The sequence below is a fragment of the Ctenopharyngodon idella genome, chromosome 3 (assembly GCF_019924925.1).
Source record: "Ctenopharyngodon idella isolate HZGC_01 chromosome 3, HZGC01, whole genome shotgun sequence".
In the NCBI taxonomy this organism is placed as follows: domain Eukaryota; kingdom Metazoa; phylum Chordata; class Actinopteri; order Cypriniformes; family Xenocyprididae; genus Ctenopharyngodon; species Ctenopharyngodon idella.
In genome coordinates, this window is record NC_067222.1 from 46,095,928 (window position 1) to 46,123,858 (window position 27,931).

General features: G+C 37.4%; 2 protein-coding genes across 2 annotated transcripts; one reads left to right on the plus strand and one right to left on the minus strand.

Annotated features, from left to right (window-relative positions):
• Window positions 1-238: 238 nt before the first annotated feature.
• On the minus strand, window positions 239-5,242 carry LOC127508605 (protein FAM104A). The gene is made up of 3 exons (XM_051886710.1): window positions 4,696-5,242; window positions 4,267-4,378; window positions 239-1,190 (listed from the first exon to the last, which is right to left on the minus strand). The coding sequence occupies exons 1-3, from the start codon at window positions 4,710-4,712 to the stop codon at window positions 960-962; spliced, it is 360 nt and encodes a 119-aa protein (XP_051742670.1). The 5' UTR covers window positions 4,713-5,242; the 3' UTR covers window positions 239-959.
• Window positions 5,243-5,980: 738 nt separating this feature from the next.
• On the plus strand, window positions 5,981-27,863 carry hid1a (HID1 domain containing a). The gene is made up of 19 exons (XM_051886705.1): window positions 5,981-6,148; window positions 8,243-8,392; window positions 11,082-11,252; window positions 11,680-11,802; window positions 13,747-13,853; window positions 14,055-14,171; window positions 17,303-17,510; window positions 17,663-17,719; window positions 17,809-17,949; window positions 18,035-18,125; window positions 19,134-19,285; window positions 19,400-19,478; window positions 19,805-19,969; window positions 21,003-21,230; window positions 22,206-22,351; window positions 22,424-22,513; window positions 25,781-25,872; window positions 25,953-26,111; window positions 26,799-27,863. The coding sequence occupies exons 1-19, from the start codon at window positions 6,083-6,085 to the stop codon at window positions 26,860-26,862; spliced, it is 2,406 nt and encodes an 801-aa protein (XP_051742665.1). The 5' UTR covers window positions 5,981-6,082; the 3' UTR covers window positions 26,863-27,863.
• The last annotated feature ends 68 nt before the right edge of the window (window positions 27,864-27,931 follow it).

Sequence of the window (27,931 nt, forward strand, 5' to 3'; positions counted from 1 at the left end):
AAAAACCAATTGACTTCAGGACGATGGAACCAGAAGTGCTAAAATGGCAACTAAACTTTACCAGGTTTAGGACTCATTTATGCAGCACTCTATTACCAGTCATTTGTCATTTCCATGATGCCAGCGACTCTTCTGATTGGTAGATCTCAGTTGAGGATTGTGGCTGAAAAATTAGTTAATGGCAAAAATAAACAATTTCTTAGGAGTCTGTCATTTAGTCACGCAAGTTAAACACAGGTTTGCTTAAGAACATCCATCTTTATTTAGAAATGTAGATGATCTGAATGTAAAATGTAATGTACATCTTTCATTACAAAAAGGTATAGTAAAATAAACAACAATCTTTAAAATGCAATCTGAGTTCGAACAGCACACAAGAAAACCTCGGCAGGGTCTCGAAGGCCTGACGCCTGGATGAGCAACCAGCTTTAAGTGATGGTTGGGAGGCAAGAGATCCTGCAGAACTGTGTCAAGATTGTAAGGAAATTACCCAGATCTACACACCAGCTCAGTCCTTGAGTGTATCGACTGGCTTCTTCATGCATTCGTTACAGCACTGCAATGGAGTTCACTAATCAACTGAATATTTTGGCATGTTTATGCCTCCCATCTAAATGTGCACAGCTGCATTGCTATATGGTCCACATCAATATTTGATCAACATAAATTCCCAAGTGCAAATCCCCACTAAAATGTTCCTTTATTCTCAGAAGAAAAATACACAGTGTGAAAGTCACAAAAGTTTGCATCATAGTCAAGCCGTTATTGCTTACAATGAATACTTTTGTGCTCTAGTTAGTCAGAGAGCTTACAGTACCAGGGCATGTTTTCCATCCAATGACATATCAACATAACATGAGCTCTAGGAGAGAGATCTAGAAAGTAGGAACAGGTTTGAATGAGGATGGAGATGAAGAAGTTTTACCCTGTCGCTACGGGGTTTTGTGGGTCCCTGAAAGTCATCTGTGCTTGGACTGAGCTCGGCTCTGTAAGCTATGGAAATGGGCTTCCCTCAGGACGCGGTTGATGTGCTGGTAGGACAGCAGGTCCTGCTTGGAGGCACTGTGGGGACTGCAGGGGCCGGGGATGCCGTGGGGCCCGATGACGTCCACTCCACAATGGCTGCTGCCGCTGCTGCTGCCGGCGACGTGATCAGGACTGCTGATCCAGCTGCTCTCGCTGCTGGAAGACTGCAGAGAACCAGAAGATCAGGTTAGCAACATCCTACCTCACGTCAGTGACCCTGTGTCATAGCAGCTAATGGAATCTCAAATATATGTTAAAGCCACAAGTACGCAAGTTCAAATGTTTTGGGGTTTCCCCCACTTTCCTTTCTCAACTGTATTACAATAAAAGCCAAAGCCATGTTTTTTTTTATCTAATATTTAAACATACATTTTATTTTCCTAAGTAATTTGCCCTGAGGTTTTGGCTTTGTAGCTATCGCACACGAACTGCAGTTTAGCTGTCAGGTTCAATATAGTTTTTACACACTCCGTTCTTCAATAACAGCCTCTTTGCACTGCTGAATTGTGACAGTATTTATAAAACATCTGTGAAGAAATGTGCTGCTCAAACTATTAAAACCAGACTGAAATGATCAGTGATCTTGTTAAAAATAAACCTCAGTTGCTTGTTTCTAACATTGTGATTTTTCAGGACTGGGGTTCCCAAACTTTTATGTCAGTTGAACACCTCGAAAGTAAAATATTTACTTGAAGTACCCAGAGATTTTAAGTTAATATATATTTCAATGATATATTGGCACATTCATATGTTCACGGCTTTCTGATGTTGGTTGAAGTGGATTCAAACCTCTTTTTAGTTGTAAAAGAGTCTCGTTCCACATTACATTCACACTGTTGTTTTAGGAAGCCAAACAATTTGATTAATAATGATTAAAATCATTATTATTATTATTATTATTATTAATAATAATAATAATAGTAGAAGTAGTAATAGTTTTAATTACAAAAATAAAGATATAAATAAATTTTAAATCACATTTGTACTGTAAAAAATGAATAAATTAAAAAAATAATTTTATATATATATATATATATATATATATTTGATCATATTAAATGATTTAATGCACAACGTGGAGGCAAAGAACCACCCAAGCGAGGCAGTAAAATCATTTAATGCACAGTTAACCATGGATTATCCCGCTTATACCATGGTCATTTGCCAGCATTGACAAGCTGTTAATGATGTTTGTGGCACAATATTTGTCTGGAAGGGTTAAAGTGAAGGTTATTTTCGTAAGTTACGGCTCGTTAGATCTAGCATTCTGCCCGCTTTGAATCAGACACAGAGATAAATAAATTACATTTATTTGAATGAATTAGCCTATCGAGAGAGAGAGAGAGAGAGAGAGAGAGAGAGAGAGGAGCAAGCAATAAGTGTGTGAATTACCTGTGTCTGTGCAGCGTCTCTCTATTAACATTGAAACTGTAAGTTTAATTACTTCATAAACAGCAATGTTACCCCCTCGTTGCTGAGAAATATAATATAGCAACTCAGCAGCAAACCTGCTTTATTAATAAAAGTCATGGGACAGCGTTGATAAGTTCCTGGGCTCCTGAATGTTTCTGTGTGTGCGCAGCACAATCTTCAATCTCTCTGTGTGTGTGTATGTGTGTGTGTGTGTGTGTGTGTGTGTGTCCATCAATGAAAGCAGCGCATTAATATAGAATGGTGATTAAACTGACTGCTGTGCATTAAACAGTTTTAACGCACACCTCATAAGAATCGAGTATTCAGACAGACCATGGTATAATTATTTAATACTGCATCCTAAATTTAAGGATTTAAAGGGTTAGTTCACCCAAAAATGAAAATTCACTGATTAATTACTCATCCTCATGTGGTTCCAAACCCGTAAGACCTTCGTTCATCTTCAGAACACAAATTAAGATATATTTGATAAAATCCGATGGCTCAGTGAGGCCTGCATTGACAGCAGGATAGATGCCCAGAAAGCTACTAAAGACAACTGCCAAAGTCACGTGAACCATTGAAATTTCGAAACACTTATGATGTAACGAAGACTCGTTTACTGAAATCACGTGACTTTGGCAGTTTGAAACACGCTCCAAACCACTGATTCGAAACAAAAGATTTGTAATGCTTTGAAGCTTCATGAAGCAGTGTTTTGAAGTTGGCCATCACTAGATATTGTTGAATAAAGTCGTTATTTTGTTTTTTTGGTGCACAAAAAGTATTCTCGTTGCTTTATAACATTAAGGTTGAACCACTGTAGTCACATGAACTGTTTATTTGTCTTTAGTAGCTTTCTGGGCGTTTGAAAGTGTTAATTGTCTTGCTGGCAATGCAGGCCTCACTGAGCCATTGGATTTCATCAAAAATATCTTAATTTGTGCTCTGAAGATGAACAAAGGTCTTACGGGTGTGGAACGACATGAGGGTGAGTAACTAATGACAAAATTTCATTTTTGGGTGAACTAACCCTTTAAATAATTATTAGCTTTTCATCCACTCACAAACTCAGTCTGGGAAACCCTGTTTCAGAATAATATGCAGATTTGTCGTACACAAAGCCAGCATAAAGGGCCGGTCACACTACACTTTTCATTCCACTGACTTCCATTCATACACAGCATACAGGAACAGGAAACGCAAAAGATCATGTGGATTTCGCTGCATTGCAAAGTTCAAGTTTGGTGAACTTCATGCCCTGCGAATTCATGTCACGTGAAGACACGTGACCTATTGAAGATCAAGACGCCATGGAGTGACTTCATAGCTGAATTAAGGCCCGTTCACACCAAGAACTATAATTATAACTACTGTATATTAGCATCCAAACCAGTGGACAATATCATTCTGTTTATTCTAAGCAGTTTCGTCATCTGCCGATTTAAATGCTCAAACTCTTTAAAGCAGGATTGATTCTGATTGGCTGTCAATGTTTTTATCGTTCATCAGCTGGAAAAAATCCTCCTGAAAGTGTTTCCAGCAATATTGTTTCTCTGTACTGTTATCATAGTTGTGGTGTTAACTCTGCTATTCTTTTATATTTAGAAAGATTTACAGAACTAAATCTTTTTGGTTATCATTATAGTTACCATCCTTGGTGTGAACAGGCCTTTAAAAGAGCACAAAATTTAAATCTGCAGGACTGCAATAAAGTAGAACAGACTGCATGTCATATTATGACCGTCGCAGTGTCTGTAGAAATGTTGCTACTCAAAGTCTAGTGTGACCGCGGCTTGATGACGAGTTGTTGAGTGCATGTCATACCTCAGACTCCCATGATTCCCTGCCCGTCTCAGAGCTCTGGAGGGCTGAACTCAGCCTTTTTGCCTGAGGCATCTGAGCATCTTCATCATCGCCTTCAGCGCGCTGACGTTTCCTTTACAACATAAATAGAGGTTACAGGTTATCAACGTAACAGTATTAACTGAAGCAGCATCACTTTCACATCAGTCCCTTATCACTGAGTTGAACCATTTTATTATACATACTTGTATATTTCACATGATATTCCATAAAATATTTCTTTGTATATGTAATATTTTATAGTATATCAAGTTTCTTTTGGTTCTAATTTGTATGCTACAATCTAGCACGTCTCCAACTTTGTGTGAATCAAAAACCAAAACTGCCCCTTTGGGATTAATAAGTCATATTAATTTGATTAAGTAATACAGCCACAATCTGTTGACTCACCTGTTTTCTGTAAGCATTTCTGTGAATGGTGATGATGGTCTTGTATGTTTGAGTGTTTTATTGAGCTCCTGGTTCAGCTCTTGTCACTCTGATCAACCGCCTGCTGTGTCATGCTACACTCACACCTCTGCTAACAGCTTAACACGCACATAAACACGACATGTTCAACTCAAAGCGGCTCTATAAAGTATAAATCAGAAAATTACATGTAAGAAAACAAGTGAAGGTCGTATTTGATTAATTCTGCCGTAATAAATGTGTCAAACTCAAACTCATCCGGCTAGTCTCTATCATAGCTGTGTGCTAACTGACACTTCACTAGTTGTAAAAACACGCGGTATATTCTACTCGTTTAACGCTGTATTCTTATTGCAGTCGTACTTTCGTAAACGTAGCAGATATAATAAGGTTCCCTGTGAATATAAGCCGGCTATTTGTCTATTTGATGAGCCTGCGCGACACAAAACAAACCGCCGCTGCTGTTATTTACATGCCAAAGCGCATGCGCGAAACTCAAGCTGCAAAACACGAGGGCGGTGCGGGATTGGCTGATCGTGTGATGACGTCACGTCCGATGTCCACAAAGCGCTTCTGCTCATCCTGAGCTAATTTATTCCACTCGCTTCCCAAGAACAAATTTGTCTTTTATCAGGTCCTTCAGCCATGCATTTATACCGACATATAAGGATGTTTTCAAATATTGCGGTCGAGTACAGCGTATGATGCATTTTTACAGATTTCGTTGTAACGCTGAATGACTAAACATGTGTATTAAAATGTAAAAATGTCTTTTTCATGAGAATGAAAGTTTTCAGAATCAGCTATTTCCAATTAGATGTTTTCTATCACTTTTTTTTTCAACACAAAAATACTGTTAATTTGATTACGTTATATACTGTGTTTGGAATATGGGTTGCGATGCTTGCGAAAAGTAAAAGATTTAAGGGGAAATTTGCTAAACAGTGTTTTCCTAGCAACTGCCTAGTGCGTTTGGAATTTCTGAATCCTACTATGGCTATTTAGGCAGAGGCCTAGCTTATGAATATGAATTAGAGCCGACTGACGTTGCTTAGTAACCTTTCTTGGGCGTCCAGTTACGTAACCTAAGCACGGTTAATATTCAGGAGTCAGCCCTTTACCAGCTGACTAGGGGCCGCTAACGGTCGGCCTGCCGTTTAACCAATCAGTTACGCCTACTGGCCTTACGGCACATTGCCTAATTAATATTCATGAGCCAAGCCTTGCCCATAGTAGGAATGTGAAATTCTCCTGCCGGAAGTTGGTGTGTTTAGCGCTGCACCCGCCGCCTCCGCAGATGACACACGCAGAGGAGGAGGTGACGGGGATTAGAGCTGCGCCTCATCATTAAACCAACATATCAGAAAAAATGGGAAATACGGATTCGAAGCTGAATTTCAGGAAGGCGGTGATACAGCTGACCACAAAAACACAGGTTTGTGTCTTTGCTGTTATGCGAGGCTGTTATTAGGAGCGTGTGTTTGTTTCCAGATGGAGAGCCTGCGCCGACCACCAGACCTCTGCAACACCTCACAATTGTTTAAATACAACCTTACTTCTGTTTTTCTACATATATGTGTCTGTGTGTATGGGTGCGCTGGTCACTGACTGGTGTTTCATTCCGAATAATGATGCTTGAGTTTGCTTCTAGTATGACAGGTGTCTTGTGTTTATATGTCAATATCTGCATTCTGTTGCTCATTCATATTGAACTACGTAAAATATATTTTTTAAGAATGTAATATTATTGTAATACTTTATTATAATATTAAAAAGTCTAGAAATAGCTAGAAATTTTTTAAAGATAAATCTGCGTAGCGCAAATTTGCATAATTGTTTTTTTAATCATTTTTCAGTATTAAAAATAAACCTTACTAAATAAAAAAAGTTAAAGTTTTTATATCTTTTTATTTCTACCATCTATTTTAGATTTTTTATATATATAAGTTTTGTTTTATGTTGGAAAAAATAGATTTGAGGGGCAATAAGATGACGTATGGTAGACCCCGCCCCTACAGACGTGACGTCTTAAGTTTTTTACTGTCAGTCATCCAAAGATATTTTAATATTAATGCAAAATACCCCAGGAGAAATCTATCCAATTGATATCACCATATTTTGATTAATTACATTAAGAATCACAAACATTTTTTTGTATTTCAAGTTATCTCAATATTAAATTTAAATATGCAAATGAGGCATTATCTAATTAGATATGCACTAATTTGTAAATATTTCCAGAACATAAATCTGATTTAGGATATCTCCATAAATCAGAAATTACTGTCTATAGCCAGAAGAATTTTTTTTATCATGTTTTAAGGAGTAAAATGTTGTTTAAAATCAGGCAAATGAACAATATGAACAAACCCCTCAGTAAAACCCTTCAGAATATAGATTGGAATAAAATGGAATTTTGTGCTGAAGTGGGGATTTCTGAAAAAAAAAAAAAAAAAAAAAAACTCAATTTGAGAAAACGACCTTTAAAGATATGTAGTGTAAGTAAAACCTACAGATGCAGATAAAGTGAAATAAACTAAACAGTTAAAAAATGTATTTTGGATGTTTGTTGGAAACAACATGTTATGAAAAGTCAAATAGCTCAAAACTGACCAGTGCATGAAAAAACAATGTTTTTGCCTGTAGTGTCTTGTCTGAAGTGTGTAAAGGTAGTTAACAAATTAAATGTTCCAGTCTCTCAATTAGTATGAGCTCATAAAACTGCATGTATATGTATGTTGTTCAGAATAGGCTTTCGATGAGAATCTTACACTTCACACTTGATGTATCAAAACTTTACTTTTTTTAACTGGATTTTAATGTGAAATGATGAACTGTTTCTTGTTCTCTGCAGGGTTAACGTGATTGCATCATTATTTTTAACTGTTAAAGTCTAGTTCAAACAAAAATGAAAATTATCCCATGATTTACTCACCCTCAAGCCATCCCAGGTGTACATGACTTTGTTTTTTCAGACGAACACAATCGGAGATACATTAAATAATATCCTGGCTCTTCCAAGCTTTATAATGGTAGTGAATGGCGCTCCTGATTTCGATGCTAAAAAAAGCACATCCATCCATCATAAAAGTAATCCATACGGCTCCAGGGGGTTAATAAAGGCCTTCTGAAGTGAAACAATGGGTTTTTGTAAGAAAAATGATGAACGCTTCAGAAGGCCTTTATTAACGCCCCAGAGCCGTATGGATTACTTTCATGATGGATGGATGCACTTTTTTGGGCTTCAAATTCTCAAGCACCATTCACTACCATTATAAAGCTTGGAAGAGCCAGTTTATTTTTAAATATATCTCTGATTGTGTTCTTCTGAAAGAAGATAGTCGTATACACCTAGGATGGCTTGAGGGTGATTAAATTATGGGATAATTTTCATTTTTGGGTGAACTGTACCTTTAATCAAATATTGATGTGGTTTATGAATTCATTGTTTGGATCAGCCCAGCTGGTGTGTGTTGAAAGGATTTGCATATGTATTAAACCTGTATGGTCCTCACCCCCTCCCCCCCAGCCCGTGGAGGCCACAGATGACGCATTCTGGGATCAGTTCTGGTCGGACACAGCGACCAGCGTACAGGATGTGTTTGCCCTGGTGCCAGCCGCTGAGATCCGAGCTGTGCGCGAGGAATCGCCCTCCAATCTGGCAACACTGTGCTACAAGGTAACAGCACCTGATACACAGTCATTCACCTGTAACAGTAACATGCAGTCTTTAGAGAATGTGCCTCATCAATAATAGGCAGTGACTGTGAGGATCTGAAAAATGTTGGTGGGACAGGAAAACATCTGGCGCTTTCCCCTTCCTGTCTCAATCCTTGCGCTTCCTGTTTGAGACTGCCCATCAGAAACAAAACATGATTAGAGATATTCAAAGTCTTCAGGCTCACATGCAGGCAGACGAGAGAAAAGTGTTGTGTTACTGTGTCCTGGAGGAATGACATCACACCATCAATAGAGAGATTATATTGTGTGGCATTATTTGGAAATGATTTAGCTTGTACCATGCACATGTATGTACTCTGTTTAGTTTCACAGTGGCTCCAAAAAGTAGCTGGCACTTGTGTGAATGTCTGAATAACACAAGATAACAAAGGGAATTTATTTTATAGAATGATAGTACAAACACACATTATGAATAAAACATTTCACAAAATGGTTTAGTATACACTGCTTTTTGAAAATTAATGATCAGATTGCTGAATAAAGTACTTTTATTCAGCAATTAGATGCTTTAAATTGATCAAAAGGGACAGTAAAGGCATTTATAATTGTCACGGGTGGTTATATACATGTAGCTCACGAAGATGAAGGAATCAGGAAACAGACTTTAATTCAGTAACTCACTGAACAACAGGTAGGAAAAACTCCGGGAAACGGATAACACACCTCAACACAGGGCTTAAATACACAGGGACTAATATGTTAATTGATAGACAACAGTTGAATGGGATAACTAATCAATCACACAGGAAAAGTAGGTCACAGGGAAACGGGGAAAAGACACAATGAGACATGGGAACAGAACATACATATTACAATAATGTCACAAAAGATTTCTATTTCAAATAGATGCTGTTCTTTTGAACTTTCAATTCATCAAAGAATCCTGGAAAATATAATTTATCACGGATTCCACAGAAATATGAAGCAGCACAACTGTTTTCAACATTGATAATAATCAGAAATGTTTCTTGAGCAGTAAATCATCATATTAGAATGATTTCTGAAGGATCATGTGACTGAAGACTGGAGTAATGATGCTGAAAATTCAGATTTGATCACAGGAATAAATTACATTTTACAATATATTCACATAGAAAACATTTATTTTAAATTGTAATCAGTGTTGGGTGGAGCTCATTACTAAGTAATCAATTACTGCATTTTAATTATTTGTCCCTTGAAAAAGTAAAGTAAGGGATTACTCTTAATTTTTCTGTAATTTACAGTTACTTCTGATGTAATTGCATTAAATACTGTATAGATTTTAGAACAATATAAAACAATAGTGGATTTAACATCAAAATTTAAAATGTTAAAATATTTGTTTTTAATGTAACCTTCTCCCTTTAAATACTTTGGTCAGTTTAAGAATAATTTATGCAGTTTTATATTATTTATGTGGAAGAATTAATAGCTGTCAATCCTTGTATTGTTCAGATGGTTGAAGTTGATATGGGATTTAGAAAGTAATTAGTAATAAGTAATGCAACACATTTTACCGAAAGTAATTAGTGTAGTAATCTAATTACAGATGTAATTAGTAGGTATTCATTAATTAATTAACACTGATTGTAATAATATTTCACAGTGTTACTGTTTGAATGTATTTTTTGATCAAATAAGCGTCTTTCAAAAACATTAAAAAATCTTACAGACCCCAAACCTTTGAACTGTAGTGTAGTTCACTGTTCAAAATCAACACAAAAGTATTGTGCCATTTTGTGTTTGTCAACTTTATTGGATCATAGTCACCAAAATTATTTCTTTAAAAAAAGCTTGTGTAAGATATTGCTTTAATGTTATTATTAGGTAAAACTAAAACTATTAAAACATTTCTGTTAATTGAAATAAGGCTGAAATAAAATAAAATATAAATATTAGCTGAAAAACATAAACTAAACGAAAATTAGAAACGTTAACTTGGCAATAAACTGAAATAAGTTTAAATTGAAGCACTAAAATTATGAACTGGTAATAGATAAAAACTAAAACTTAAACAAAATTAAATTAAACCTAAATAGAAATAAAAAATAAAAAATAAAAAAAAACTAATAAAATGATATAAGCATATAACGACTAAAAAATGTAACTAAAATTAACACTAAAATGAAAACTAAAAATATGAAAATAAAAGCTAATTCAAAATATTCATAAAAACTAAAATAACTGTGTTTATCTTATGTTTTGTGTTCTAGGACTATTATTTTGTATTTCATTTTGCCCTGTTCTTCCTGTGTTTAGTTCCTGTCTCCTTTATTCTAGTCACCATTTAGTTTCCATAGTTACTGATTATGTTCTTCACCTGTTCCTTGTTCAGTTAATTATCTACCTGTGCTTTTATACTCCATAGTTCCCATTGTTCAGGGTCTGGTATTGTCTTTGTTTTAACACAGCTGTTACGTTTTCTTTGCTATTTTGAATAGTCTTCTTTGCTATTGTTTAATAAAACTAAGTGTTGCATTTAGATCCATCATCCGCCTGCCGTGACAGTATTGCTTTGATATGTAGTCATTTTAGCCCGATTGCATGTTTTGGCACCTCTGTATGTGTGTGTGGGTGTAGTGGGTGAAGGTGTTCATACTGGCTTCTCTATATGCTGACACAAGGGTATTTGTGTATCGTCACAGGCGGTGGAGAAGTTGGTTCAGGGCGCTGAGTCCGGCTGCCCCACAGAGAAGGAGAAGCAGATCGTGCTGAACTGCAGTCGAATGCTCACTCGAATCCTGCCCTACATCTTTGAGGACCAGGACTGGAGAGGGTTCTTCTGGTCCACCGTCCCTGGTGCTGGCAGAGCGGGGGTGAGGAGGACGATGATGCTCTAAATAATAACCATTTAGTGCTATCAACTCAGTTTAATCCACAGAAACTGATGTTCAGCCATGTAACTTCAAGCCTGTATTTAAGTGTTTTCAGAAATAGCAGTGTAGGATTATGAAACACTCTCAAATGAATGTGCCTCAGCATACAGTACATCCACACAAGCACATTTATGCATTTTCATCATGTCCTAGTTGTGGTTGGTTATTTGTTGTAGGAGAAATCCAAACTCCAAAATCCAAAAAAATAGCCATTTTAGATTTTAAATGTTATAATCAAATTAGTATTATAAACAGATACATTTTAATCATAGATTATAGGTGGGAAAAAAGTACATTATAAGTAATAAGTTAAGTAAACCAGTTGATGTACAGTATTATTTTGAGTGATTTTTTTTCCTCTGGTTAGATGGATGATATGGAGGATGAGGATGAAGGGGCCCGTCCGCTAGCAGAGTCTCTCTTACTGGCTCTGGCTGACTTGCTCTTCTGTCCAGACTTCACCGTTCACAGCCACAAGAAAGGAAGACCTGTGAGTTCACCACTGCCTGTCTGACAAAATGCACACTAACCGAATGATACATTTTATTTGTAGCCCATCATCTGTACAAGTTGTGTTTTTAGACAGTGAGGATTTCCAGTCAGAATTCAGACACTATCGACTACAACATTCTTTTAAATAGACTCGAAAATTATGTTGGCATTCGTGGAATTGCACTGGCATGGTTATCTGACCGTTAGCAGTTTGTAGCATTAAATGAAGAGATGTCGTACCTATTACAAGTTCAGTATGGAGTACCACAAGGCTCAGTACTAGGACCGTTGCTTTTCACCCTGTACATGCCACCCTTGGGAGATATCATTAGGAAGCATGGCGTTAGTTTTCACTGTTATGCTGATGATACCCAGCTCTACAGTGTATTTCTTTGCGCACTGATGAATCTTACCAGTTCACAAAATTAATGGAATGCATAGCTGATATAAAAAATTGATGACTAGTAATTTTCTACTATTAAATTCTGAAAAAAAACATATTTTTAATTATTGGACCAAAACCTTTGCACGTAATAACCTAGAATACTTCAGAATAGAACACTTGATGGCTGCTTTAAGTCTTCGTCATTAGTTAGTGCTTTTTGATACTAATCTTTCATTTAAAAACCACATTTCTAGCATCTGTAAAACCGCATTCTTCCATCTTGAAAATATACCTAAACTATGACATATGTTCACAATGTCAGATGCAGATAGCTTAGTTCATGCGTTCATGACCTCAAGGCTCGTTTATTGTAATGCTTTACTGGTTGTGATAATAGACATTGCATACAAAAATCTTGCTAATTACTTACAAAGCACTAAATGGTTTAGCTCATCAGTGCTTAAGCGAGCTCTTAACGCATTATAGTCCTTCATTCTTATTGTGGTCTCAAAGTTCTGGCCAGTTGATAATACCTAAAATAGCAAAATTAAAAGCAGGTGGTAGATCCTTTTCCTATTTAGCACCCAAACTAAACTATTTAGGCCTAAATTTAAATTGTATTTATTTGAATTGCATATAAAATTTCCATCCATTTGGATTACACGGTTTTAACATAAACTAATAAATGTAAAAACAGGTAAGAAACAGTTAAGATTTCTGTAATAGTGCTAATAAACTAAATGTGTTTTCAATATACAATAACCAGGTTTATATATTTATCATCAATAAATACAATGTGTTTCAATCTCATACATTTTAACTAACTAATATCACTTGTTCCACAGCTAGCCACATTTAACTGTTTCACTTTTTAACTTAATAAAACTTAATAAAAATTTTCGCAATGAACAGATTTATGCTGACTCTAAGAAATTTGATTAAATGTATTTTGAAAGTATAAAATCAAATAGATGCAAATAGTAGATACTAAACTATGCCATGATTGTTGCAGTGCAGAAATCTTAAATGTATTTTACCTTTTTTTATTTAAGTGTGGCTGACAAATATGCATCACTTTAAGGTTATTATTATTATTATTTTTTTTTTACTGTTATCCAAAATGAATGGAAATTTGATACAAAATTCTAATACATAAATCTTAAATTTACGGCTATGTTTTTTTTTTGAGTGTATAGTGAAGGGCTTGAGACTGCGTCTCTGTTCTTGTGGTGCCATCAGCCTATCAGTGTTGCCATGACATCATCATTATCATCACCTGGCTCTGGTCTTTATCATTTACCAATAATCAAGTGTCTGGTTAGGGCACTTTTCCTGCAGAGTTTAGCTCCAACCCTGATCAAGTAAACTTGAACAAATTAATTAAGGTTTTCAGGATTAAGGAATTCAGTGTTAAACATATTTACTCCACTTCAAATGGTACCATATGGTGTGAATATGACAGTAATGAAATGCCCTTAGTTAATTTGTCTCAGTCTATCTGTGTGCAGTTAGATCTACATTAAATTCAGTCTCAGAATGAGTTTCTGTCATGTACAGGACTCGGTTGAGGACATGCAGTCGCTGGACAGCTGTGAATACATCTGGGAGGCCGGAGTGGGCTTCGCTCAGTCCCCCCCACTCAACTACATCCACGATCTCAATAGGTAAGAGTGACTGTACTCCATTCCCAGCCAGGGCCACTGATGTCTTTATTTGAGTTTCCTTGGTGACCTTTTAATCAGTAACCACACAAGACGTCTAAAAGCCCGAACCTGTTTTTCCACCCAAACGGATGATCAGATTAGCTAAATTGAGTAGTGTACATGCCCTCCAGTGTTCCTCCTCTGTGTGTGGTGTGTTTATAGGTCTGAGCTGCTGAGGTTACTGCTCACCTGTTTCTCAGAGGCCATGTACCTGCCGCCAACAGCAGAAAACAGTATCCTCAACCCCTGGGTCACATTCTTCTGTTCTGCTGAAAACAGGTCAGGCTCCATATGACACACAAAAGACAAACCATTGCACAAACATAACACTCCCCAATTAAACACCTGCAGACTTACAAGTGGTGTTTGCCAAGTCAAGCCTCTAATCCTGAGCACTAAACTGCATGTAAACTTCATTGTGGGTTCTTTTGATCTGGGCTTGTATGAAACCATCTAGCAACCACCTAGTACATCCTAGCAACTGTGTAGCAGCAGCCCACTAAAAACTACCCAGGTACCAGGGAATGTTTAGGTTTTGGAAAGATTTTCTCAAAGTTATGAACAAATGTTCCTCCAATAACATTAATAGAGCATTTGTTCAATGTTATCTGGTCTTTAATAATGTTCTCAAGCTTTGTTAGTTTGAAGAATGTTTTTTAAATGTCCTTATAATGTTGGGAGAAAACGTTCTTAGAAGAACTTTCTTCGAATGTCCTTTAAATATTAAGGATCACTAACTTTTTGGCTTAAAAATGGCTTAAGGGTGGATGTTACACAGCAAAATCCCCTGTGTTTAATGTGCTCATTGTGACCACTTGGTGACGACACCTGATCTTAATGAGTAAAACCACTGAAGGAAAGCGGAACAAACATTTGAAGTCACCATTATGTCGATCAGTGTTTCATGTGGTTCGGTTCTTGACCCTTGATCAACCTTGATGGTTTTATTAGTTTTTCTCTGGCTGCAGTATTATTGTGTTCAGAAAACACTTTTACTGCAGCAGAAGATTTTGAGACAGAATAACATTAGATGATGTTAACTGTTAGTTAATGGTGACATCATCGTGAAGTGGTCTGATTCACTGATCACTGTTTTTACAAGTCTAATCGCTGATCAGAAGTGTGTTTTGTTATTATTTCATTTAAATATTGTGCTACTAACCATGTGAAACTATTGTGAAAATCAGATTTTCTGAAAACATGTTTTGAGCAGGAAGTAATTCAGACATCAACAATCAACATATAAAACGAAACAATGGTGACATGCTTCATGCCAGCATATAAAACTCATGAATGGCTCCCAGCACGCATTGGGGCATGAATAAACTATGCAGCTGGATTCTTTTACTCTTTATATTTGAATATTTTTTGATTGTCACCATTGTTGAGGATTATATGGTGAGTGTTGTAGTGAGGCTGTAGTGTTTTTGGAAGATCTCACAAGATCTTCTTCAGTGTTACAAGTGATCTTTGTCACAATGGCTGAATTTTGTGCATTACAATTTTTCATTATTGTTCCAATTCCATAATAATTTAAGTCAGTCATGAAACTAAAAAAAAAAAGCCGAGCTCCTGGTGGCGTGCCGTGGGCAGAGCTAAAGAGTCACGAGCGTGCACAGCTTTTGCGTAGAGATCATCTGCAAGCTGTGACATCATTATAAATAAAAAGGGAACAAAAACGTTTGTGTTGTTTACATTTTATGCACTTGCGCGCCGATTGCCAACAGAACACAGGCATCTGATGCAGCTTTACTCACCACCCGCGATCTGCAAATCCAGCGCGGAACTGAGACTTGTTTACAAAGCATTCATCACCGAAATCCCGAGAACCAACAAACATACATGCACAACTCTGTTGCTGCCCCGGAAAAACAAATTTCATCCACTGTTCCCTTAACGCTGGGTTCTTTGGGAAGCTGAAAAATGTAGTCTTTCCCTCACAACAAAAAACACACTCCTTTGTTGACATGAGCTGCGTCTCATTTCGGAGGCTGCGTCCTGTGGAGGTCACATTTGAAGGCTGCATACGTCATCAAGGATGTCATATTTAAGAAAAGTAACCGTAATAAAACTGACTGATATTCATTGTGAGGTGTAAAATACTGTAATTTCTTTCTTACTTTGCAATCTAATGGTTATTTTTCTTAAATGAGACTGCCTCGATGATGTATGCAGCCTTCAAAGGGTGCAGCCCCTGAATTGGGACACAAGCATTGTTGAAAAATCTCTCGGCTTCTATATCCCGAACGAAGCGCGTTGATGGGCGTGCTCTTGCTCTTGCTCTATAAGTGCCTATACAAGGAATTCCACCCTTTATGACGTGGTACAGGCCATACTCGAAAACAATTCGGCGAAACATGTCCACAACCGGAAGTAGTATATTTGGCACAGAAATACTCCGTCATACATCCAACTCGTGTTTTGAAACTTTGGCCATGTTTAGCATGAGAATCCAACTCTTTAACAGTGTAAATAAGTCAGAGCAAGCTGTTAGTAAATCTAGCCCTTAATATCTTGTCAATAGCTATGTTTTCATCCGAAGTTGTGAATTAAACTAAATTCAAAATTGTAATATGCATAAAATATTTGTGAATAAAGCAGCGTTTCCATCTCATGCGTTCAGGAGAGCAAAATCTTCACTTCTTGGAAAATTGGTGCAAAATATCAGTAATAAAAATGGAAATTGCTGCAATTTGGGAAGAAACCGTGTCTCTTTTTTCCTCCATCATAAATGATTTGCATCTCAGATGTTATCTAGCGTTCGGATGCTGGTGTTTGGGAACACAATCGTGTGTGACTTTTCTGGGAGGGAATTAAAGCAAATCATTCTGATGACAGACTTTGGCTCAGGAGTTTCAGAACCACCAAACCAACATTTGAGATGCTATGATGCGATTGGTCCGCTGGTTAGTCCAGTCATCCAATCACAGCCTCTGTTAAGGCAAAGTCACATGAGTTTTTTGATGCGCATTGAGGGATTTATTTGGTAAATGTCTTCTTACCGGATAAAAAAAAAAAATCCGCCTCAAATGAATGCATGAGTTTTTATGCGCATTTTTAGAATTTATGTGCATCTTGCCGTTTCCATTCAGTGTTTTTTTTTTATTATTATTTTGTTATGTGATATGCCAAAATTTGCATAAAAATAGGTAGAAGGTAACATATCTATTGTGCTTCTCAAGTAAATGTATCTTGATTTAACAATGTTTACATATTTGTATTGGAAAATAAGAAAAGAACACAAAAAAAAAAAACCACGTTTGCAGTGAACACCCTAGCATTTAACTAACAACGCCCTGGCAACCATCCAGAACTCTCTAGTAACTGCATCGCCATTACAACCACCCGAGCATCTAAGCGTGGAGTTTTGTATGTGCACACATCACTCACATTGTCTGTCTTTCTCAAAGACACGCTCTGCCTCTCTTCACCTCCCTGCTGAACGTGGTGTGCGCTTATGACCCGGTGGGTTACGGGATCCCCTACAACCACCTGCTCTTCTCCGACTACCGTGAGCAGCTGGTGGAGCAGGCTGTGCAAATCCTCATAGTGACCCTGGAGCATGAGGGCGGACAGCCGTACCGCCCACCCTCCCCCTCCAGCATGGAAGAGCAGGACGTAAGCACACCACACCCCATAATGTACACAACAACCACTCACATGGAGTAAAGTAAAAGGATTGGCTAAAAAAATAGGATAAACCATCTGAATAAAAATGGTCTACTGATAATTGTGTGAGCTATACCTTCTCTTTTTCTCTTTATTCATAGTCTGTTGGGCCAAATAACCTCTTCGTGAATTACCTGTCCAGAATTCACAGGGAGGAGGTATGCAGAAAGGTCATCTTAGGATATGTCAAGAAAATACAAAAGCATTGTTCTTTTGATGTGTGAGCTGGTTTTCCTTGTGTCTGCAGGATTACGACTTTGTGCTGAAAGGTTTGGCACGCCTGCTGACCAACCCACTCACTCAAACATACCTGCCCAACTCAACCAAAAAGATCCAGTTTCACCAGGAACTGCTGGTCCTTTTCTGGAAACTCTGTGACTTCAACAAAGTAAGAGATTGGGCACTTCAATACAGTCAGCTCCAGAACATGCCAGTCAATAATTCACACATAATCCCTGCATTTTCTCTTACAGAAATTCCTGTTCTTTGTGCTGAAGAGCAGTGATGTGTTGGACATATTAGTGCCTATTCTGTTTTACCTGAATGATGCCCGAGCCGACCAATGTAAGTGTGCTGAATGGAAGTTTTTGAAGGGAGAGTTGAAGATCTTTTTAATATTCTCTCATTCTTCGTGAAAGATGGACGGGCCATTGAAGGTTCATGCAACCAAAACTTTCACGCATTAAAAAGTATAAAATTACAATGTAAAAGTAATCCGTGGTTTAATCCAAGTCTTCTGAATAGACACAATTGCTTATGATAAAGAGATCAAATTTAGGCTAATTTAAATGCAGCCTTAAGAGACTTCTTTCAAAAACATTAAAAATAGTAATTTGTCCAAACTTTTGACCGGTACTGTATATATATGCATGAGGAAAATGTGTAATATTTCACAAACAGAACAACTTGAATTATTCTGTTTATACAGAATGTTAACTCAAACTCTCCCATCTTTTAGCTAATGAATCTTAAGGACTCGCCATCCTCAGTCTTGTGACAATAAATGATAAAAGTACATCCTTGAAGTGACTGCGGCATGTACCCTTCACAAAAAGTCTTGTGAAAGAGTCCTTTGCGAAGAGATTCATTTGTTCACTTTCGTTTGGAAAAATGGCATTCCCCTCCTGAAGTGTCCTTCAAGGAGGGGAATGTATCCTTTGAAATTGGTCCTGTGTCTTTTCGGAAGACTTGGTTTAAGCTTCTCATTTGGATTACTTTTGTGTTGCCTTCATGAACATTTTGAAACATCAAGATTTTGGTGAAAAAATGAAAAAATCTCTCAGGTTTCATTACAAATTCATTAGTTTCTCAAAGATGAATAAAAGGAAGGAGCAACATGAGAGTGAGTAATTGATGACAGCATTTTCTTTTTTGCGTGAACTGTCCCTTTAAGGATGACACTTTTTTTTTTCCACTTGTAAAGATTTTATGAGAATGTTCACCCTCTCTGACCCTTGGATTTAAACAGGTTGTTTTTGTTGCTGTACCTTTTATAATCTCTAACATGTAGATGACTTCTGTTATGATTCTGTCTGTCGAGCTCTTGATATTATTGTGTATGTTGAACTTCAGCACGGGTCGGTCTCATGCACATCGGCGTCTTCATTCTGCTGCTGCTGAGCGGAGAGAGGAACTTTGGTGTGCGTCTGAACAAGCCGTACTCTCTTCATGTCCCTATGGACATCCCTGTGTTCACGGGCACACATGCCGACCTGCTCATTGTGGTGAAGCACACACCTGCTTTAGTTTTGGAATTCAAACAAAAATTTTAATGTTGTTTTTGCGTATGTTTCGAAATAGAAACATATAAGGTGTTTTTAAATCTCTAAAAACTGAAGGTTTTCCACAAGATAATAACCAGTGGCCATCAGCGCTTACAGCCTCTCTATGACTGCCTGCTCACTATTGTGGTGAATGGTGAGTAATAACAGTGTCTGGGTTTGCACAGGGCTTTACTTGGATTTCAATATGTTGTTATATCACAAATAACTGGAGGTGACATTTTTTTCTTTCATGGGCTAGGAGACTAAATGATTTATTCCACTTAGGGTGAGGCTGCTTTCTTCAAAGAGAACCAGTCGGTTTCCTGAGATCAAAAAGGCCTTTATTTGAAATGGATTCATGAGTGGATTCATGTAAAATGAATGCGTACTGTAAAAAAAGAAATGTTTCATCTGTGTAGTTTGGTTCAAGTGTTGTGTAATTTGCATCCTGTGTCACATAACACCCTTGTCCGTGTTCAGTGTCTCCATACCTGAAGAGTCTTTCCATGGTTGCGGCCAACAAGCTCCTACATCTCCTGGAGGCGTTCTCTACCAACTGGTTCCTGTTTTCTGCACCTCAGAACCACCATCTGGCCTTCTTCTTGCTAGAGGCCTTCAATAATATCATTCAGTACCAGTTTGATGGTGAGATCAACACTCTCGTTCATCTTTGCCAGATAAATTCTAATTTTGTAGGAGCCTTTTAGACAGTCTCTTGCCAAATCTCCCAACTCTGTTCATAGAAGTCCATGTGACACTCTTGCAGATTATTGATGGAAACTCTTGTACATGCTGTGGTCGTACTTCTACTGAAAGTTTATATAAAGATGACCCCCACCAGGGTCAGAAATTACCTTATCCATTAAGGGCCAATATTCAGGTTAATATCTACTAACTCTTTATTTTGATGCTCCTCAACAGACATTCTACTGACTGTAAGTAACTTTGCAACTACATGTCAACTTATTCTACTGAACTGAACCCTAACACCTTACCTAACAGTCTACGACAGTCTACTAATACTCTGAGTTAGTTGACATGTAGTTGCAAAGTTACTTATAGTTAGTAAAGAGTAGACTATTGAAATAAAGTGTAACCAAAACTGTGTTTCAAAATGGGAATAAATTATACACATAAAGCAAGCCAAGAACGTTCCCCTTCACTGAAGCGCTCTATGACTTCAGTCTAGCTCGAGTTCTGCACTCTCGCAAAAACTCTGGTTATAATCACTAAAACTATCAACACAGTGAAGTGAATCTTTTACTTACGTCATATCTGCACTTTATTGTTTATGATGAAAGAATTCAGCCAGTAAACAAACTCCGGCATTTTCAGCTGAAACTAATCTAAACGCCTTTGATTGGCCACTGCATTCATAAGCTTAACAGAAATGTGTGATTGGTTATAATGCTCAACACTGCACAAAATGCGTAAAAAGAAATCCGATGCAATGTGAGTAGATTTAAATGTAATGTAATCAACACTTTTTAATTCATTTTCACATTTCACTTTAATGTGCTGTAAACAGCTGTAATAGATTTAGTTCAATTGTGCAGGGTAATTTTTTGCCCTCTTATCTTGAATTTCGGGGGCATTTTTGTTCATTTTGGTGGAATTTTTGCCCTAAGCCCCCAATGATTTCCAGCCCTGACCCCAACTCTGATAATGTTTTGACCAGGTAACTGTAATTTGGTGTACGCCATCATTCGGAAGCGCAACGTCTTCCATCAGCTGGCCAATTTGCCCTCCGACTCCGCGACCATTCAGAAGGCCTTGCAGAGAAAGAGGAAATCTCCAAACGCTATTTCTCGGACCAGCTCACAGGAGACGGTGTCCATGGAGGGCTCGCGGCCGGCTGTGCCTGCTGAGCCCGGCACTCTGAAGGCCAGTCTGGTGGCCATACCAGGTAGCTCAGCTTATTGGTGTGTCTACTGACTCATGTATTGCATATTAAATGGTAGTATTATCCAGTGTTGGGGGTAAAGCATTACAAGTAATGTGAGTTGTGTAATCAGATTACTTTTTTCAAGTAACTAGTAAAGTAACGTATTACATTTAAATTTACAAAAAACAATCTGAGTTACTTTTTCAAATAAGTAATGCAAGTTTTCTCATTTATTGACTATTATCTGAGAGAGAGATTGTGAGTAAGTGCAGAGGCGTTGTGTGTGCTGTGTGAACAGGATGCTTATTGTAGTTCTAGACTAAATGTGAGCATTTACTGGTTATCTTACAGTACAAACAGAGTCAGTATTCCTTGAAGTTGAGTAAACAGTGAAATGCAAACTCAGAATATTACACAAACCTGCAATAGTTAAATATGTTAAATAACACAAAAATACTCTATGTATTTAATCTCACTTTATTAACCTTTGCTGCTGACCTACGATGATCCAATTCAACCATACTGATAAGCAAAAATGATTTTGGATAAAAATCACATTTGAATTTCATTGTTTGTTTTTATTGCTGAAGTAAGTGTTGAACTTTCTTCTCCTTTGTCTTATTCTTCTCTGGTCCAGAACAGCAGCACAGCTGAAAGGTTTGTTTGAGCTGCGCCCTCTAGTGTACAGGCGTGAATTTGCACTTCCTTCAGAATAAAGCTTATTCATTTCACTTTTAGTGTGAAGGGGCTTTTACATTTGCCAAAAATATAACTTTTTTTGTTATTAAAAACAAGCACGCAAGCCCAGCCCAGGTGAAAAAAAGTAACGTAACACATTACTTTCCATAAAAAGTAACTAACACAGTTACTTTTAGGGAGTAACGCAATATAGTAATGCATTACTTTTAAAAGTAACTTTCCCCAACACTGGTAATAGTAAAGACCAGCTACTATGTGATAGTGGCACTTCATTTAAGACAGACTAACTCTCTTTAGGCATTGATAAACTGACGGAGAAGTCCCAGGTTTCAGAAGACGGTACTATGATAGCAGTGCCACAGGCCGAATCCCCACAAACCCCTGAACACAGCGCTGCAGCTGGAACCAGCGACACAGAGTCCATCTCAGGAAGAGACAATGAGGTCAGAGGAGCAGACGTACAATCACGTTCACTAGTTGCTTTCGAAGGTGATAACAGTGATGTCTCTTGCCAGGATGTCTTCTACACTGAGGCAGAGATGGCAAGAAGACGTCTGTCTAGCTCATCATCATCTGTCAGCCACTGGAATCCTAAGCCAGACTGGGTAAGAAAACCTTCATCATCACAGCCATTATGATTAGTGCCCTACCAAATGTGTTTTAAACTGGAAATTGTTAGCCAAGTGTCATTTATTTTACCCTTGAGTTAAGAAACTGTTTGTTGTTTGTTTGTTTTTTTTAACGCATCCTCACATCATTCCACACCTGTATGTTTCAGGCAAACAGCAAACTCTTTGACAGACAGGGCTAAATAAAGATTCTTCAAATGTTGTTCCCTTTGTTTTCCATGGGAAAAATTACAGCATACAGGTTTGGAACAACCTGAGGGCAGAGTTTTCCTTTTTGGGTGATCTTAGTACAAACCCGATTCCAAAAAAGTTGGGACACTGTACAAATTGTGAATAAAAAAGGAATGCAATGATGTGGAAGTTTCAAATTTCAATATTTTATTCAGAATACAACATAGATGACATATCAAATGTTTAAACTGAGAAAATGTATAATTTTAAAGGAAAAATAAGTTGATTTTAAATTTCATGGCATCAACACATCTCAAAAAAGTTGGGACAAGGCCATGTTTACCACTGTGCGGCATCCCCTCTTCTTTTTATAACAGTCTGCAAACGTCTGGAGACTGAGGAGACAAGTTGCTCAAGTTTAGGAATAGGAATGTTGTCCCATTCTTGTCTAATAGAAGCTTCTAGTTGCTCAACTGTCTTAGGTCTTCTTTGTCGCATCTTCCTCTTTATGATGTGCCAAATGTTTTCTATGGGTGAAAGATCTGGACTGCAGGCTGGCCATTTCAGTACCCGGATCCTTCTTCTACGCAGCCATGATGTTGTAATTGATGCAGTATGTGGTCTGGCATTGTCATGTTGGAAAATGCAAGGTCTTCCCTGAAAGAGACGACGTCTGGATGGGAGCATATGTTGTTCTAGAACTTGGATATACCTTTCAGCATTGATGGTGCCTTTCCAGATGTGTAAGCTGCCCATGCCACACGCACTCATGCAACCCCATACCATCAGAGATGCAGGCTTCTGAACTGAGCGCTGATAACAACTTGGGTTGTCCATTCCTGTATGTGATGCAGTGCCGTCTAAGGGCCCGAAGATCACGGGCATCCAGTATGGTTTTCCGGCCTTGACCCTTACGCACAGAGATTGTTCCAGATTCTCTGAATCTTTGGATGATATTATGCACTGTAGATGATGATAACTTCAAACTCTTTGCAATTTTTCTCTGAGAAACTCCTTTCTGATATTGCTCCACTATTTTTCGCCGCAGCACTGGGGGAATTGGTGATCCTCTGCCCATCTTGACTTCTGAGAGACACTGCCACTCTGAGAGGCTCTTTTTATACCCAATCATGTTGCCAATTGACCTAATAAGTTGCAAATTGGTCCTCCAGCTGTTCCTTATATGTACATTTAACTTTTCCGGCCTCTTATTGCTACCTGTCCCAACTTTTTTGGAATGTGTAGCTCTCATGAAATCCAAAATGAGCCAATATTTGGCATGACATTTCGAAAGGTCTCACTTTCAACATTTGATATGTTATCTATATTCTATTGTGAATAAAATATAAGTATGAGATTTGTAAATTATTGCATTCCTTTTTTATTCACAATTTGTACAGTGTCCCAACTTTTTTGGAATCGGGTTTGTACTTTAACATAATCCTGTTATCTTATACCATGTTTATGGAGTATTTTTTCTTACTTGCATATATAACAGTTTATTAACATTGATTGTACTATTCAGCTGTTGAGTGCTTGAATCTGATTGGTTGATGAACATTCTAAGGTGTGCAGTTATTTTCCAGTACACGCACAGCTAAAGTTGTTCCAGGCAGGTTTTGACCGCATTACATGTCCCTATCACTTCGCCAAATGATTTCACTTATTTCAGCAAATGAACCAAAACCCACAAAGACAATGAACAAGTAAATAAACAAAACAAACAATATGAGAAAAATGACAAACTGTATCCACATTTTTCCTACAAAATTACGCTTCATGATCTATGGAAATCACGCTCTCTTTCTCCCACTCTCTCTACCATACAGCGCACACAGAAACTTGTTCTCAGCACTGCCTTATTAAAAAATATTTTCGCATCTGCAAAACTACATGACATTACTCAGTATTGAGGTAGTAACATCACTGTTGTTGAAGCAGTTAAACTTACAGCTTCTCTAATAGTAGAGATGCTGCTCCCAAACACTGTTGAGAAACACGCAGACTTTGGTAATTCACACATGCTTAAGCAATCAAAGGAATCAATCTCTCACTCAATGTAACTTTCTGAGTTGTCTTTCTGCACTGACTCAGTTAAGCTGCAGAATAAAGTATTGTAAAGTAAAGTACTTTATAAAGTTATTTTAACTTTTAACTAATATTTAGTTTTATGAACTTACTTTGAAAGTAAGGTGAACTTACTAGAAGTCTTTAGTACCAAAGTTCATATTTATTTAATCTAATTTGGCTTATTTTCTTAGTTCAACCAAATAAATAATTCTTATATTTCAATGGCAAATTATTATTTTATTTTTAATTAAGTATTAATAGAGGTTTAGATATTTTATTGAAAATATTTTCTTTTAAAGTCACCATTATGGTGATCCATGTTTGCTTTAGTTGGGCTCCTGACCCTTGACTTTTTAACATTTAGTTTTTTCTCTGGCTGCTATGTGTGTTTTAATAGGACACATTTATTATGGCAAAGACAGCCAACATGTGTACACCTAATAAAAGAATCAAAATGATTCTCAGTAGATCATATTAGTTTTTGCATTTCTTTTGGTTAGCATTTACTGACTGCAGGAATTATTGTCAGTTTTAGTTGTTTTTTGTTGTTGTTGTTACATAACAGAAAATATGATGCATGTTTTAAAAAGAAATCACAATAAACAGTAAGCTGTTTGTTTTTTAATTTATTTGTAATTTGTAATCAAAGTATCATAACTTGATCTTGTAGTGAAATGCCAGACTTCTCTTGGATGACGTACGCGGCACTTCTCCAATCATCTAGTCCGCTTAAACCCACCCCTGAAATCTTGTGTTCATCTGCCTCGACGCCCACATCTCAACATCCAATCAACAATAAATGCACAGAACCACGTCCCCGCCTTAGATTTTTTTTCTTTGTCGATAACCTGTTACACTCAGATGTACATCACAATATGCAAGAAAAGATGTGTCGATGCTTCCGTTTCATCAAGATTCTAAGAACAACCCTAAGCTAACAATTTTAAATCTGAAAAAGCCCATAAGAGCTCTCTTCACCTGTTGTCTTCACTCAAATCACAGGTCCTGTCCTGGAAGAGCAAACTCCCATTGCAGACCATCATGCGCTTGTTACAAGTACTGGTGCCACAGGTGGAAAAAATCTGCATTGACAAGTAAGGGTAGAGTTTGTCATTGATAGTTGCATGTAGTTTGATTTGCTGCTATGAAATATGACAATATGTTCTTACATCAGGGGTCTAACGGATGAATCTGAGATCCTGAAGTTTCTTCAGCATGGCACTCTAGTGGGTCTGCTGCCCGTGCCCCATCCCATTCTCATCCGAAAATACCAGGCTAATGCAGGAACTGCCATGTGGTTTCGCACGTACATGTGGGGAGTCATTTACCTGCGGTTAGTATGACATTACAGTCTGTGGTCGGTTTTCTTGGTTGGTGTTTTCTGGGCATGAAATCGTATTCATACTATAAAAAAAATAGTTTTCATAATGTACAAAGTTATATCATGAAACTCTAGATGGCACAGGCTAATAGGTCCTCAACTCAATCTGCTTGCAATCTGATTGGTTCCTGCTGTATCAGTAGCCAATGAGCTCGCTGCTTAAAGGGTTAGTTCACCCAAAAATGAAATTTCTGTCATTAATTACTCACCCTCATATCGTTCCACACCCGTAAGACCTTCATTCATCTTCGGAACACAAATTAAGATATTTTTGATGAAATCCGAGAGGTTTTTTTATCTTCTATTGAAAACAACGAAATTACCACATTCAAGGTCCAGAATAGTAAAAACTTTGTTAAAATGGTCAATGTGACTACACTTTGGTATGGGGAACACATATTCACTATTAACTATGACTTTTGCCTCAATAAACTCTTAATTAACCACTAGTTGAAAGTGTGAATTGTTCCCCATACTAAAGTGTTGCCAAATTTATTAATTTATTTTTAAAAAAGACTTTCTTTTTGTTGATTTTGAAGTAAAATATGTCCGGGATATATGTTTGGCATGTTAAATTAGTTTCAGCCAAGTAAACAGAATACATTTGTGAGTTTAACATTGTTTTTCCTCTCACTGTAGTAATGTGGATCCGCCTATCTGGTATGACACCGATGTGCGTCTCTTTGAGATCCAGAGGATGTAAAAATGAGCTGTAACCTGTCGGTCACTGAGAACCCGCAGACTTCATCTTGCCTTGTCATTTTGCTTTAACCCGTTCCACTTCCCCAGAGAAGAGGCGACACGTCCTTGACTGTGAGACTCCACGAGAAGTGCCCATGGCTGCCAGTCGGCCTGCCAGTGGTCTGTTTGTTCTGGCTGGTGTATAGATGATAACGCGTCTATATATAAACCATGCACTCTGATAGTAAAAAGCATACTGTGTTCAGCAGCTTAGGCAGCCCAGACACGTGAAACTCTCTCACTGTGGTTTTTATAGGAATAAGGTGCTTATTGTAAGAAGGAATGCTATTTATAGCACCGAAAACCTTGTGAATAATTTCTAGGTTGTTAGAAGTTATCAGAAGCACTGACAAAGACCTTTGGATTGTATTAATATCACCACAAGAGGGTGATATTGCTGAATCCTTTTTTTTTTTGTTACCTTTAGGAACATGCATTTACATACATTACTCCCAATTTTCACTAAAGTCTGGAATGAAGAATAGCTGGGAGAAAAATCAAAAGCTGGTTTAGATGAATTCCACCAGTATTCATATACATCATGAAAATGTACACAAAAAAAATGTTGTTTCCAAAGTATTATAATATAGCGGTCGTTTGATGGTATATCAATATCTCTATTTTTGTCTGCATATCAGTTTTGCTAATAAGATACTGTAAATATTGCTTGATGTTTAAAGTAGAACCACTGGCTACATATATGAAAAATATGATAAACTATCCAATGTTGTCAAATGGCAGAAAGATTAGCTTGTGGTTTCTGTATATGTTCATCATATTGTTAAAGTGCCGATAACTGCAAACAGAATGTTTTTCTTGATTTGTGGCAGTATTTATAAGAGAGCTTGTGGAGCAGATCAAGACATTGCATTTGTACTTGTATTTTAATGTTTGTGTATTTGTGCAAAATTTGTCCCAATATATTGAGAGGATGTAGAGTACAAAAACACGCTTCTCACTGTATCATGTTTTGTGTTCAAACTTCTTCATTGTGGATAAATGAAGAGCAAAAGTAGAACAGAGCAAGTACA